Here is a 15,693-nt window from a genome sequence, read left to right on the forward strand (position 1 = left end):
ATGTCATACATTCGACAACGACACTGAACTGTGAACCGGAAGCGGAAGTGCATTATCTGACCCCTCGCCTCTCCCCTTAAAGGTACACCGTCCTCTTAGGTGAATGTCTTTCGTTATATAGATGTGGGTCACCACAGGTGTCAGACAGGAAGCGTATGGACCAGAACGGTTACTATAGGGTGAATTCAGGTAATGTGGGGCACTTTTTGGTAGATGCTCCAGGAGACTTCCAAAAAAAAAAATGTTCACTTACTCCAGTGATGTTTCTATCAATTATTTTAGACATTATTAACATTTTATGTCGAAAGTAAATTGGAATACATAACAGTTTAGAAGCTACACACCCTATAACATGCCTTGACCCCCATCTCTTACTCAAGCAGTGTGTTCAGGTAATGTGTGACAGCTTGTTTGGTAAAGTGGGACACCCATTGTTTTTCATTAAAACATAATTTGACATAGTTTTGTGATGGCAGATCCAGTTTAGCATTCAATTGCCATCTCCATCAAATAGGATTTTTTGTTTGCATGTACACCAGTGCACATAAGAGGACCCTGAAACCGGCATCCCTTTAAATTACAATCCTTACCAGGGTATAACTAAATTATAATACACTAACAATTAAATTATTGTAACGTGCATGGATAAGTTGACACGCTGGCCATTGGCTGACGGGTCTGACCCTTTAGTCGAGCGGTTAGCGATGTCTCCCGCGGTGCGGGTGATACGGGTTCGCGTCCCAGTCCCGGCAGTTTCTGTGGTTGCCCCCCCCCCCCCCCGGATTCGCTACATTGGTGTCAGAAGTGGAATGGCGAGACCGTAAGGCTATCGGAAGCGTATGCGCCCAGTGGCGTGAAGGCGCTGATATGCTTAAGCGCGAGGACGCGGTTCCCGAAGGAGGGGGGTAGTGTAACGTGCATGGATAAGAAGACACGCTGCCCGCTGACTGACGGGTCGGACCCATTAGTCGAGCGGTCAGCGATGTTTCCCGCGGTGCGGGTGATACAAGTTCGCGTCCCGGCCGCGGCAGTTCCGGTGGTTGCCCCCCGAATTCGCTATAATATACTTAGCACTGACATAGGGAGCTAAGGTGCTGTTCTGTGCACCTTTGCGTCATGCAGCCGCGCCGTTTCCAACCACAGCCGGAGGTCCACGTGGGTGGGGCATAAATTCGCCAGCCTCACCCGGGATACAGGGGTTTAAGTTGGACTAAGTTCTGGGTTCTCGTCGCTCTCCAATGTCCCCTCTAGTCCGTCCGGGTGCCTGCAGCCAGGGGCGTGGCCAGGGATTTTGCGCCCCTATAAAGAATATGACCGAGCGCCCTTTATCTATTTAATAAATCATTTAATAAATTTTATTATTTTCCTGACTTCTCTAAACATTAAACCCCTTCCTCTACCTCCATCCCATATGCTACCAGCTTGCCCAACAATCCCCTCACCAACAGCTTCTCCAAACACTCACGCAAGCCTGGGTCCATATTCAACTCAGGTTACTTTTAATTTCTTCCAAATGGTCAACAACAAAATACTTTATTTAAGAAAATAAACATACATCTTCAAAAAATATACAGTTATTATGCTCTATGAACCTTTACTACACTCATTTAACGATTTATTTGTCTAAAACACATTCACATTTGTGGTGATTTTATAACAAATTACTGACATATCGAAGGAAGTTTCAGGTACAGTTTGATTAGAGAATAAAAACACAATACAATGTAAAGCAAAGTCATATAATTATTCCACTGTGGGGGGAACACAGTCAAGTCTGAAGCAGGGAACATCCCTGAGCAGAAGTTCAAGTAAAAGCCGTTTAGTTTTTCACAAAATAGCGCCCCCATGTTTATGTCAACCACTACATTAATCCTTACCTGAACCCTTCCATCTCTGTACTGACATAATACTGCTCATAATCATTACAAAACAAAAAAAGGGTCAAATGCAAAAACATGCACACACATTTCTTAACATTTTCTTCAAATACTGGTGAGCTGGGGGTCCGCGTTGGCTGCGTCCATGTACTGTAACCCCTGAGTAGCAACCCCAGGAGTTTGCTTGCAGGTTTTCCATAGCCCACCCCAACCCCCATCCTCCATCTTGGCCTTTAACTGGGTTGTGGAATTTCTGTTGCTCTGAGACTCTGTGGAGAGGAGGGACACGGCGTCTCTGTCATCAGTGCTGATCGCTGGCCGAGTATCACTAAAGTCGAATGACACAACCCGCGTCAAATTTTGACTTTGAATCAAGCATCAGACCCACAATCAACAGTGAAATACAGCGGACCCTGTTGTTAATGGGCTAATTTACCATTGCGGATTGTTCCACTTTTAAATTGCCTGAATGATGCCAAGTATGTAAGAGCTATATATGAATTAAATACGGCCATACGTCGTAGACCGAGGCTGCCCTGTGCACAGCAACACCCTGCTCACGTGCCAGGGCGGAAAGCAATAATACACACGTACATTTTTTGGGGGGATTTTTCCCCCCTCTTTCTCCCCAATTGTACCCAGCCAATTACCCTATTTTCAGAGCTGTCCCGGTCACTGCTCCATCCCCTCTGCCGATCCGGGGAGGGCTGCAGACTACCACATGCCTCCTCCGATACATGTGGAGTCGCCAGCCGCTGACAGTGAGGAGATTCGCCAGGGGGTGTAGTAAGTGGGAGGATCATGCTACCTCCCCAGTTCCCCCTCCCCGACCGACCAGAGGAGGCGCTAGTGCAGCGACCTGTACACATACCCACATCCGGCTTCCCACCCGCAGACACGGACAATTGTGTCTGTAGGGCTGGTCAACCAAGCCGGAGGTAACACTGAGATTCGAACCGGCGATCCCTGTGTTGGTAGGCAACGGAATAGACCGCTACGCTACCCGGAGGCCCCAACACACACATAGATAAAAGTATATTACCACACACTACAAACGTCAGACCCATTTTGTGTCAATACATCCATCCATCCCAACCCATTATCTGAACCACTTATCCTGCTCTCAGGGAGCCTATCACAGCAGTCATTGGGCGGCAGGTGGGGAGACACCCTGGACAGGCCGCCAGGCCATCACACAGGGCCCACACACACACACATTCATACCTAGCGGCAATTTAGTATGGCCGATTCACCTTGTTTAAACCACAACAGTTGATTTACACCTTGTGTGTTTTTCACAGGGCTTGTGGGCCTGTACGTTCACTGACTGTAGTGGGGGAATGTAACCTGCAATGCATCTTAAAATGCTTCATTTATTTATCTATTATTCTATTCTTTTAACTTATAGGAATTTTTGCCCTCCGCCTGGTCCTCGTGTGAGTTCAGAGACGATTTCTGCATCGTAGTGCGCCCTCGGACAAATCCATCACACACATTATCTACATCCATTACGCACATTAGCTTTCCCGCAGACACCGCATAACATTTTTCCACATTCCCTCCTCAACCAGGGGAATTCTTGCTCCCACTGACCCTGGTATTCTCTCTCGGTCGTGGGGTTGCTACCGCTTGCTTGCTCGCTCCGCGGACTCCGCCTGCTCGTTGTCGTCAGCTGCCGCTGGCTGTTGGTCATCCAGTGGCGCCCCCAAGGGGTGGCCAGGGGTGGCCACGGCCACCCTGATACTATCCCTGGCCCCCCCGCTGGCCCCCCCAGCCACGAGTCGCATATGCAGAATATGCTTCTGATTATGCAGAATATGCTTCTATCTGATATTTTGCATTAGGTGCTGCTCATTTAAATCAATAATGTATATTTTTCTTAACTCTCATATTGACAGTTTTCCACTAGGCTATACAGTATACTACAACAGCATCATAGAATTCCCGAAATTCAGTCACGGCTTTTGGTTTTGGTGTGCCACCCCAAGATTTTCAGTGGCCCCATTTGGCCAACCCTATGAAAAATTTCTGGGGGCGCCACTGTGGTCATCGTCAGAATTGATTTCAGGTTCTTCTCGTCTTTCATCCTCCACCTCATCAATCCCTCTTTTTTTCCCCACCGGCTCGTTTATCAACCACATTCGGCTTTTGAAATAAACTCCGAACACTCAGCTGCCGGGACATTTTGTGATAGCTTACTTAGCTCGTTTAAAACAAGCTGGCAACGAAGAAGACAAGACGCAGAGCGAATTAAAGATGCACAACCGCCACCAAGTGGACAGTGGGGTTTACAACATGTGGCCTGCATGTGTTTATTGACAGTGTTGCGTGTGAATTTAATTGACCTTTCGCAAAGTCCCGCCCCCCTTAGTTACTGTTGCTACGCCCGTCATGCGTTTCAGAACTATCCAGGAAGTAGCCGGAAAACACCAAAACGTGAAGGAAGAAATCAGCGCATTGTGTGGGTAAAAGTAACCGTAATAATACGTTAGCTGTATTAGCTATCAATAATAGCTAGTAGCTAGCTTAGCTTGGAGCAGACAGGTAGTTTTGTTGATTTTGGATGGATTAAGCTGGCCATGGGGTCTGCTATACTGCCAAATCTATTGCCGACATTGCGCTTCTTGCGTTCTGGGTTTCGGGAAGGGAAAGAAAATTACACCCCCTCCAAACTTTTCACATATCTAGTATCCGATCTGCAGATCCCATAGGCACACCGTTTCAGCATTTTGCTGTGTGTTTGAAAGCTTGGCGGACCGTTGCTAAGGTAGGATTGGGCAAGCACCGTTCTGGGGCGGTACTTTGCGAAAGTCAACAGGTCAAATGACGGACAGCCTTTTTTCCGTTATTGTTAAAAAAAAAAATCGGTCAAAGACGGAAAATATTCGGTTAACGCGACCCCTGCCTCTGATACACGTGGAGTCACCAGCCGCTTCTTTTCACCTGACAGTGAGGAGTTTCGCCAGCGGGACGTAGCGCGTAGGAGGATCACGCTATTCCCCCCCCCCTGCCCCCCCCGAAAAGGCGCCCCGAGCGACCAGAGGAGGCGCTAGTGTAGCAACCAGGACACACACCCACATCCGGCTTCCCACCCGCAGACACGGCCAATTGTGTCTGTCGGGGACGCCCGACCAAGCCGGAGGTAATACGGGGGGGGGGGATTCGAACAGATTCTACATTTAAAGGTATTTTGCCATTAAAGGTTTGTTTACATGTGTAGCTGTAGTAAAACACCTCCTCCCAGCCTCACACAAGTCTACCCCGAGAGTTTAGTTGGGCAACGCCGGCATGTCGCCTTTCTACTCGCCTTTCAACTCGCCTCATATTTTACTGGTCTAACATGTTGGATCTGACGTGTGCCAGCAACGTCACATGGGTCTCAGGGTCTTTGACGCTTCCATATTAAACAGATAATTTGGAGGGCATTGATCGTCATATGAAAGGTGAAGCGTAGATGTGTACCCTCAAAACCGCTGTGCAATTGTCTTTCGTTTGTTTGCTTTTTCTCCCCCCCTTTTTTTTTCTCCCAATTTGCACTTGGTCAATTACCCCGCTCTTCTGAGCCGTCCCGGTTGCTGATCCACCCTCTCTGCTGACCCGGGGAGGGCTGCAGACTACCACATATGTCTTCTCCGATACATGTGGAGTCGCCAGCCGCTTCTTTTCATCTGACAGTGAGGAGTTTCACCAGGGGGATGTAGCACATGGGAGGATCATGCTATTCCCCCCAGTTCCCTCTCCCCCCCTGAACAGGCGTCCGACCGACCGACCAGAGAAGGCGCTAGTGCAGCGACCAGGACACGGCCAATTGTGTCTGTAGGGACGCCCGACCAAGCCGGAGGTAACACAGGGATTCAAATCGGCGATTCCCATGTTGTTAGGCAAACATTTTTTTTGCTTTTGTTGAAATGATCATCATAACATATCATGATTTGAGTTTGCTTGGCTCACCTGTGAGGAGTTGGACGGAGACACCATGGGCTCGGATTTTGTATAGTCTGGTGGATTGGCTCGGGGGTCATAGCCGAGCCGTGCCAACATAGGAGCGATTTCGGCCATGTCATTCATCACGTCAGATGGGATATGCCCCACCCACTTGAAAAGGGCGTCTGTGTTCACTGGTTTCACCACCTGATCCGTTGAGCGTTCAACCCTACAAAGAAAGTCATAGTGCAACGATTCACAACATCGTTTCTCTTTACAACAAGCACAGTGGGCAGTCTATTCATCCTTTTACTGTTTTTATGTATTTAGTAAAGCTGATGTAATACATGTGTGATTTAAAAAAGTGCAAGACCTCACCCGTCGACTGTCCCTTGCACATTTCCGAGCAAGTTAGTGTGGTATGTTCTACATATAGTATAGCATACAACATATTAGTTTAAATCAAAGTGTATAGTGAAATCAGTGTGAAAATAAAATCCATGCGGTGCCTATTTAGAGGTCTTTCAACAAGAAATAAAGCATTTGTACGTGGCTGAGATTATCCTAACCGTTACATAACTACTATTTATCTAAAAAGATGTTAATTCCCTCAAAAATGTGGCCTAACAGGTTTAGGTTTATCAGCATGTGGTGGTCAAATCTCCTCAGCATCTGACCTACAAAACCAAATTTTTCGTGAATAACCAGGGATAAGAGAATTAAAGCCATTCACCACAACACTTTCCAAAAATACGGGGAGAGGAGTCTGTATTGGAATCAGCAATCAGGAACACTTTGTCATTTCACTTCATGTACCTGCGCACATGAACTGAAACAAAATATAATTTCTCCCAGCCCATAGCAGTGCAACACAAAGACAAAAACACATATCCAAAAACTACAAGAACACACATATCCAAACTAAGAACACATATATCCAAGCTAGAACACATATCCAAACTAGAACACATATATCCAAACTACAACACATATATCCAAACTAAGAACACGTATATCCAAACTAGAACACGTATATCCAAACTAAGAACACATATATCTAAACTAGAACACGTATATCCAAACTAGAACACATATATCTAAACTAGAACACATATATCCAAACTAGAACACATATATCCAAACTAGAACACATATCCAAACTAAGAACACATATATCCAAACTAGAACACGTATATCCAAACTAGAACACATATCCAAACTAAGAACACATATATCCAAACTAAGAACACATATATCCAAACTAGAACACGTATATCCAAACTAAGAACACATATATCTAAACTAGAACACGTATATCCAAACTAAGAACACATATATCTAAAGTAGAACACGTATATCCAAACTAGAACACATATCCAAACTAAGAACACATATATCCAAACTAGAACACGTATATCCAAACTAAGAACACATATGAGGAAAAACACAGGAGACGAAAGCAAGTTTGAACTTTATTCCTCAGCTCCAAAACATAACTGAAACAGGAACAACCTTGCACCAGAGAGCCCGGGAACGTAAACCACGCCCCCAGCTCACAGTCCTGCTGGGTGAGAGGCATAGCCCCTAGTGTCCGCCACAACATATCCAAACTAGAACACATAAATCCAAACTAGAACACATATATTCGAACTAGAACACATATATCCAAACTAGAACACATATATCCAAACTAAGAACACATATATCCAAACTAGAACACATAAATCCAAACTAAGCAACAAAAGAATCACTGTCCAAGAGAACAAACACCAGCCAGGATGACCGTCGGAACTGCCGGTCTGCATAGGCTAGCAGTTAGCTTAGCCTGCCCCGCTTCCACGTCCTGTCAGACTGCCCTCGGTGTTTCCTCTTCGGGCAAAGCTCTAGGCAATGCCCTGGGCCCACAGGACGCAGTGGACCAAGCTCTCCCAGACATAAAATGAAGACAAACTTAGACGCAGATGTGGACAAAGACACTGCATGGATGGTACTGGGTGAGGCCACCGCAAACTAAGTTTGCGCCGCCATCAGCTGGACTGTTGGGCTTTGTTTGAACATAGACAAAGCTCTGGTAAAAAAGTCCGGCCAAAACTGTAGGGGTCTTCGTGGATAAGCGAACTTACGTCACGTGCGAGAATCGGTCTTACTCACTGATCTGTAAGAAGTTTATATTAGACCTCCAACCTAAGCTGTGTGGCGTATCGTGGAGCTCCTGCTGTTGAAGGGATCTCTGCCTTCACTCCACAGACCAGGTTTCTGGTCTCGCTGACCGGGGAGAATAGTTTCTAAGCAAGTGGATTGATTTTTATATTCGTGATTTTTAACAATACCTGATGATGCCTCAACTGTTTCAGTGCATAATTTGGTCTTCTTCCTTGTCCCTCTGTTGAGTTCTTGTACACCCATATTTGTAGTTTTAACCCTGTCACCTTCAAGAAGCCTTTGTCCTCTTGCCAAACTGTCATTATAAATACTTGCAAACGATTCTTTTTAATTTGACATGCATGGTTAAACCAAAAAGCAAGTTAAATTAAATTTCCTTTATTAATCCCCTTGGGGAAATTCAGTTACTGTAAATTTACACATCCTAGCTGTGATCTGTGTAGCAAGGAGCAGTTGGCTGCCGCCTTCACGCTGCACCCGGGGACCAAGTCCAGTTCTTTTCCCATTGCCTTGGTCAGGGGCACAGACAGGAGTATTAACCCTAACATGCATGTTTCTTTTGATGGTGGGGGAAACCAGAGCACCCGGAGAAAACCCATGACAGACACGGGGAGAACATGCAAACCTCACACAGAGGATGACCTGGGATGACCCCCAAGGTTGGACAACCCCGGGATTTGAACCCAGGACCTTCTTGCTGTGAGGCGACAGCGCCAACCACTTGGCCATCGTGCCACCAAAAGAAAAAGAAGGGTCGAATAAAAAGTGAGCAATGGAACAACACTTTAAATCAGAGGACCTCAGTTCAGATTAAGTTATGGGGTACACTCCAGTGCCCTTGAGCAAAAATACTGAGTTACTTTCGTGGATTGGGACAACTGGAAACACAAGTTCCCACTCAGGGTCAATGAAGTAACACAAGTGCTATCTACTCTCTCTCAACCACCTTTCTGTCATCTATACAGAATATATACTGTTGTGCTACTCAACCATTTGCCACAGAGGGGCAAAAATATGGAGGTTTTCATTCCAACCGGACTCCATAACCGGTTTTTTAACATTTAGTCCTCCTCTTTGGTTGAAGGTGTGTTATTCAGTGAAATCAGATGGTTTATAGTCCAGCTGGAATGAAAACCTGAATACGTAACCAGATTTAACAACCTAATCCATCAGTGAATGAAATTAGATTGGCAAGGTCTACTGCCCCATGTCCTCAACAACTACCTGTTCGGTAACACTGGGAATATCAGTCTCTATTTTCATTTGAGATTGAGAATTGCAGTCAGCAAGGTGTGGTTAAATTGTGCGTTGACTCTTGACCTTCCTTTCACAACACGGTCTAAGTTGATGGGTTGACTACAGTGAAGGCCAGATAGATGTGAATGCACACCTATGCAGAAGCAGAACCTCCAGTCAAGACACACATCACATGCCGCTGGTAGCTCAAAAAAGAAGCACCAGGCGATGTGCATCAAATATGAAGAGTACCGTTGTTAGCACTGTTCTAACACCTTTGCCTCAAAGAAAATACGAGTCCTTTTTTTTTGTGTGGATTTTTCCCCATTTTTCTCCCAAGTTGTACTTGGCCAATTACCCCACTCCTCCGAGCCACCCCCTCTGCCAATCCGGGGAGGGCTGCAGACTACCACATGCCTCCTCCGATACATGTGGAATCACCAGCTGCTTATTTTCACCTGACAGTGAGGAGTTTCGCCAGGGGGACGTAGCGCATGGGAGGATTGCGCTATTCCCCCCAGTTCCCCCTCCCCACTGAACAGGTGCCCCGACTGACCAGAGGAGGAGCTAGTGCAGTGACCAGGACACATACCCACATCCGGCTTCCAACCCGCAGACACGGCTAATTGTGTCTTTAGGGATGCTCGACCAAGCCGGAGGTAACGCGGGGATTCGAATCAGCAAGCTCTATGTTGGTAGGCAACAAAAAAGATTGCTATGCCACCCGGACGCCCTGAAATACAAGTCTGTAGGAGTGTCAATGCCAAAGAATACACTGGTGTTCTGTTCAGTTACAGCGAATCAGCATGAGACTAGACTCCTCACAAATGTAGCTGAACAAGAGGACACACGCACACATGTGCACACACACACACACACACACACACACACACACACGCACACACACTCACTTAGACAGAGACACGCCTCCAGCCTTTCCAATCAGGGCTTCATGGTGCAACACTGCAGGGTCCCATGCCACCTCCAGAAAGTGCAGCAACTTTCTCATTTCTTCCTCTGGGTGCATAACAAGCTGCTCGTAGTGAACAGGTAGACATCTGGCCTCTGCAGCCCCCTGGCACTGGCTGAACATGGTCTCCACTGCACTGCTCCACTTGGTCAGGCAATCCCTGTAGCTCGTCAGGTCGAAACCGGATATGGTTACCTGGGCACACAGGGAGAGAGAAGAACAGATAGCAAAAATACAAGCGCAAGTATAAAAGAAATAGAACTGTGAGGGGGGGGGCGGAAGTGCTAACTTGGTCAACAGTCCAGCTTTTTGTTATTCCTCTATGGATTACAGCTGCGAGGGAATAGATGTGAAGGAATATGAATTTAATGTGCCACATCAAGCATAAAAATACATAAATAAATAAATAAAAAGGAGCCACCCGAGCAATAAAGGTGTGTTTTAACCTTCTTTTTTTTTCTTTTTAAAGATTTTCCCCCCCTTTTACTCCCAATTGTACTTGGCCCTATTTTCAGAGCCATCCCGGTCACTGCTCCACCCTCTCTGCTGATCCGGGGAGGGCTGCAGACTACCACATGCCCCCTCCGATACACGTGGAGTCGCCAGCTGCTTCTTTTCAGCTGACAGCGAGGAGTTTCACCAGGGGGACGTAGCACGTGGAAGGATCATGCTATTCCTCCCAGTTTCCCCCCCCCCCCCGAACAGGCACCCCGACCGACCAGAGGAGGCGCTAGCGCAGTGACCAGGACACATACCCACGTCCAGCTTCCCACTTGCAGAAACGGCCACCTGTGTCTGTAGGGACACCCGACCGAGCCGGAGGTAACACGGGGATTCGAACCGCCTTCCCCGTGTTGATAGGCAACGGAATAGACCGCTACACTACCCGGACGCCCGTGTTTTAACCTTTTAAAGGCCAATCGTAGATAAAAATTTGAATTCTTTTTTTTTCAGGTTTCAAATATTGTTGTAGGAGAACGAGGAAAATTAGCCGTTTGATTTTTTAAAGAAATTTAAAAATTACAATTTATCTTAACATTTATTCAGAATTTATTAAATTTATTTTAAATTTAAATTTAAAATGTAAAATTTTAAAATTGTAACAAATTTGAAATTTATTTTAGATTTATTTTGAAATTTATTTTAATTGATTAATTTATTTTGCCAAGCACTCAAGTGTTGCCACAGTGGGCTTTACAGGGTTCATTTAAACACGTCTCAGGAGAGAAGCTAATCCCACCTTGCGTGATATCATGGAGTGGACAGTGGCTCTCCCATCCCGAAGCATGAGGATGAATTTGGCCTTGGGGAAGAGCCGGGCCAGATAGGCCAGGGACTTGAGGGCAAATGGGTCCTTATTACACAAACGAGGTGCAGGCTCACCATGGCCGACTATTACCTGTAACATATACACAAAAAAAGGTTATTAGTTCAAAACCAGACTTGACAGTTCTTACCACAAATCTGCAAATTAACTTATATGCAGATCACATTCTGCTAATGTTCCGGTTACCCAAGTCTTACGCTATTACGTATAGCTTCATATAAAGATCATTTCCTGTTACCAATAACCACGGTGAGAACTGAGCCCGATTAAAAGAAATACAAATACCTCAAATACAACACCGGTACCTTGGATGTAAAAACACAAATACAAACTATTCTGTGTCCTGTTTATTTTTGTGGCGTGTGTCAACCCTGTTGCCGTGGTAACATCCTCAGTGAGTACACACACAAGCATCCTGAATATGACACCTTATCTCTGGATATTTGCTCGTATCCACATACACATGCACACATCCACACTGTCTGGGTGTAAAACACATTTAAAATGAAGTCCACGGCTGTTCAAATCTGGCCACAAACGACCTCTCCATCGAAATCGTTGATCCTACAGTCAGTGGAGAGGACTGTGTGAAACACCAACTAACTTACCTCTAAAAGGAACGCGCGCACGGCCGCGTCCAACACCTGGTCCGTGACACCAGCCTCGTCCAATCGCATCCTCTCCTTGGCCGAGCGGCTCCAGGCAGTGCGCATCGCCAGGAGACGGGGAATCACCCGGGTCTCCTCCCCACATCTCACGGCGCTGTGGGCATCCAGCATGGCGCGCATCAGCGTGGTGCCGCTTCGAGGGAAGCCGCCGATGAAGATAAGCGGCGTGTCTTCGGGAAACTGGATGGGCATGGACAGGTTCTGACTGGCTGCTGCCAAGTTGAGTTCCACCCATCTGTGTCGGCGGCTTTTGGGAGGGCACTCGATGCTGCTCATGCCCAGGTAAAGTAGAGAGGCGGAGCAGAGAAAGACGCAGCCCAGTAACAGGCTTGATCTACTGTTCCTCATGGTCAGATCAGACCTGCGTTTTATGAAGGTTTGGTTGGAGTTTGAATGGAGGGATGAATTTAGGTCAACGCAAGCAATATTCAGGAAGGGGCGGTTTGACGGCCGGAGTATAGAATAGATATGGAGGAAGCGGAGGACCACTTACTCCTTATTCTAGGTAAGGAAGGAAAGCAGGGAGTGAGGGTGAGGGAGGCAGAGTGAGGGTTTTAGATTCGGGTTGTTAGGTTAAATAAAGATTGGGCCTGGAGAGGTCACACAAGTTTTTTTGGAGGCCCTCATCCTTGACTTCTGAGGGCAGGGTCCAGGCCCTTCACATTCCACAACCAGCCATGTCTTTTCCCCATTGCACCTGCAGGAGAGGTCAGAGACATATGCACGTCAGCACACAGCCACAGCAAGTCACAAACAACTGATGTTCCTGATGACCAAATGAAGGAGTCTGCTTATTCACCCCAAGGGAGTTTAGATGACAAAACTGAGCACGTTTTTTTTTTTCTTCTTCCACAGCGTACTGATAATCGACAGCAATAAACCTAGGCTAGCATTTTACATGATATTTCAAGTTCACGAGGTGAAATACTGTGGCCCAAATAATAAGCATCTTCTCTATCATGCGAGTTAATACCAGTAAGCGGTGCATGTTGATGGGCCATTGCAGAAATGGCCATCTTGACAAGGACACTTTCGCAAGTGAAAAGACGGGTTGAATTCCAACCAGGTGGGGTTTTATAACATTCCTCGGCAATTCTGCATCCCTCGTTTGAGGAGCCTCAACTGCTGGCTGTATCAAAGTTGAGCGCTTCGTGCAACTCGGACAAACTCTTTGGGGGCTGCACGAGATGCCACTAATTGCTACTGCTTCATGTTTTCAAATTCACTGACAGCTTCTAACAAGCTGATACGCAAAGCAATTTGTCTTCTGATCATATTACCATTGACTACGGGAGCCTGCAACCTATAGTTTCTCTTCCGCAATTCACACACAAGCCATTTCCTCAACATACTCCGTCTGGCTCTACCCCGCAGGCTACACACTGTCAGCAAAATCATACAAACGTCAGAAAAAGAAAAGAAAAGAAAAGAAAAGCAATCCAATCAGTGAAATGCTTTCTCGTTTTCCTATCACTTGTCATTACACCACGGTGCATCATCAGCAATGGAAGAAAATCCTGTCCACAAGCGCAGCTGGTTCAGTCTCATTACACCAAAAAGACAGCCATGCCTATTAATATACAGTAGCCGAGCAACTTCAATCCGACACTGTCCTTCTTCGTCAATCCATTCTCAATGCATTTTAATTCGGAGATTAAGCCACTTCATGTGCCTCTTAGGTTATCCACCCGAGGCGGGCTGGTGTTTTTTTTTTAAGATTGCTAACTTGCAGGTGATCTCAGCAAACAAGTGGGTGCATTCTCTGATGATGCGGGGGATTGACCTTGAGAAAACCGCAGCATCAACTAGAAGTTTGGAGATTAGCTAGATGAATACGTGTAGCATGTGCTATGGCAACCGTCTATGTGGAGAAACCAACGCCTTGATAAGGGCTAGAAATACTGCTCTGATGGTGGTAATGGTTGCTGTATCACGAATAGGCCTTGACTAATACAAATGACTACAATCATCGTTCTCTTGGGTTACTGTGCGTGTGTGTGAATGTGTCATTGCGTGTGTGTGTGTGTGTGTGAATTTCACTGCGTGTGTGTGCGCGTGTGAGAAAGTGTCACTGCGTGCGTGCGCGCGCGCACGCGCAGGCCCAACATACCTCACAACAGCAGGAACATCTGGATGAATGGTAGTGATGAGCAAAGTTAGCAGTAAAATCCAGCCGAGGCGGTAGCCAGGTGAACGGCCTCTTATCGATTAAGCATTCACAGACAGACACTGACCGACGACATACCACAGAGCTCGTCGAGGCGTTGTTCTAACGGCAGCCTGTATGGGGTTTTATTTTTTTTTATTGTTTTGGGGTTGGTCCCCCCCCCTCCCCCGACCGCCGCTAGCTGGTTTTATACACGTTAATGGTGAGACGGAATTATAATCTCTCACCAGCGTCTGCAAACAGCCGAATTCCGACAACAACAACAAAAAAAAATTCAAACGCCGATTTCTGCCCGCCAGGTCGAAAAAATGACACGCAGAGACGCCACGGACGAAATCCGCCGCGGTGATGAAGGTGAAAACCGGTTTCGCAGCGGCTCGGGTGTCGAAGTCACGTCGCTCTCCACGACACGACACCCCCGCAAGGCTCTCAACGGTGCGGAGTCGGACGTCGACCGCCGTGGAAAGTCCAGCCTCCGGCGTGCACGAAACACGAACGTAGCGAAGGCGAAGAGAGCTGGCCGCTGATTGGCCGACCGTGGCACTGAATTCCGGCGCACAGCCGCACAGGCGGGTTTTCATTGGCGGACTTTATTAAAGGGCAATTTCGCCCAAAAGAGACGAGCCGTTTCTGTTTCTGAAGTTTACCGCGACGAGGGAAGAGACGTCGGTGGCGTCTGGTGGAGAAAGCTTTAGAAGAAACGTCGACGCCGTGCTTCGCCTGCCTCTAGTCGCCGCTACTCGCGCCCACCTCTCCCATTTCACTTCAGCGAGTTTTTCCGGCGTGGCGTCGTCACGCCGGAAAAACTCGCACACGTTGCCAAATCAAATCAGATGAAAGAAAGTGAAACCCACAGCAACGCAAGACACCGTTCGCATATGGCTATTGTGTTTAGTAACAGCTGATTTAAAAATAACACGCAAATCGTCACGCCCACGCCCCAACTTCACATTCATACACACACATACATACGTACGTACGTGCACACCCCTTATTACCCTTTGATACGCCCTTCTCATTCTTGCAATAAAGTTGCGTAACTTTTCTGTTTGAGTAAACTGAGCCGCACGGTACGAAGAGACTGTCAAACAGGAAGTACACGATCTTTCAGTTTGTTCACTCACTGGTTTATTCCCCTGTAACCCGATCTAATGGCCCAGGCTACTGGAGATAACCATCTTCCGAGTTGTAGGCGCTTCAGGGGAAGTACCTTATCAGAAGACAGACATGTCAACAAGTAATATAAGAGCATAGTAATACAAGACTGCGTTTATTCATTTTGATCAGGGTGTGTTGGCCTGTTGGCATGGGATCTGAAAGGAAGACGGTCATGACACAAGAACAGGAAACCAAATGTAGAC

General features: G+C 46.8%; 1 protein-coding gene across 2 annotated transcripts; it reads right to left on the reverse strand.

The window, feature by feature from the left end:
- Positions 1-1,482: 1,482 nt before the first annotated feature.
- On the reverse strand, positions 1,483-15,255 carry tpst1l (tyrosylprotein sulfotransferase 1, like). Of its 2 annotated transcripts, none has more exons than XM_056284915.1 (6): positions 14,276-15,255; positions 12,106-12,862; positions 11,411-11,569; positions 10,112-10,365; positions 5,829-6,030; positions 1,483-2,146 (listed from the first exon to the last, which is right to left on the reverse strand). In XM_056284915.1, the coding sequence occupies exons 2-6, from the start codon at positions 12,511-12,513 to the stop codon at positions 2,111-2,113; spliced, it is 1,059 nt and encodes a 352-aa protein (XP_056140890.1). In that variant the 5' UTR covers positions 12,514-12,862; positions 14,276-15,255; the 3' UTR covers positions 1,483-2,110. The 2 variants fall into 2 exon arrangements, with proteins under 2 accessions (XP_056140890.1, XP_056140891.1); XM_056284916.1 differs by having other exon boundaries at positions 1,483-2,205.
- Positions 15,256-15,693: the final 438 nt, after the last annotated feature.

Source organism: Lampris incognitus, chromosome 8, assembly GCF_029633865.1.
Source record: "Lampris incognitus isolate fLamInc1 chromosome 8, fLamInc1.hap2, whole genome shotgun sequence".
In the NCBI taxonomy this organism is placed as follows: domain Eukaryota; kingdom Metazoa; phylum Chordata; class Actinopteri; order Lampriformes; family Lampridae; genus Lampris; species Lampris incognitus.

What these genes read in the sequence shown, in the direction of transcription:
- tpst1l (XM_056284915.1), bottom strand. Translation starts at nt 12,513, where the DNA reads ATGAGGAACAGTAGATCAAGCCTGTTACTGGGCTGCGTCTTTCTCTGC. An exon ending in TGCGCGCGTTCCTTTTAGAG is followed by an intron (nt 11,570 to 12,105) that starts GTAAGTTAGTTG and finishes TATATGTTACAG; the next exon opens with GTAATAGTCGGCCATGGTGA. An exon ending in CTCCGTCCAACTCCTCACAG is followed by an intron (nt 2,147 to 5,828) that starts GTGAGCCAAGCA and finishes TCCTCTCCACAG; the next exon opens with AGTCTCAGAGCAACAGAAAT.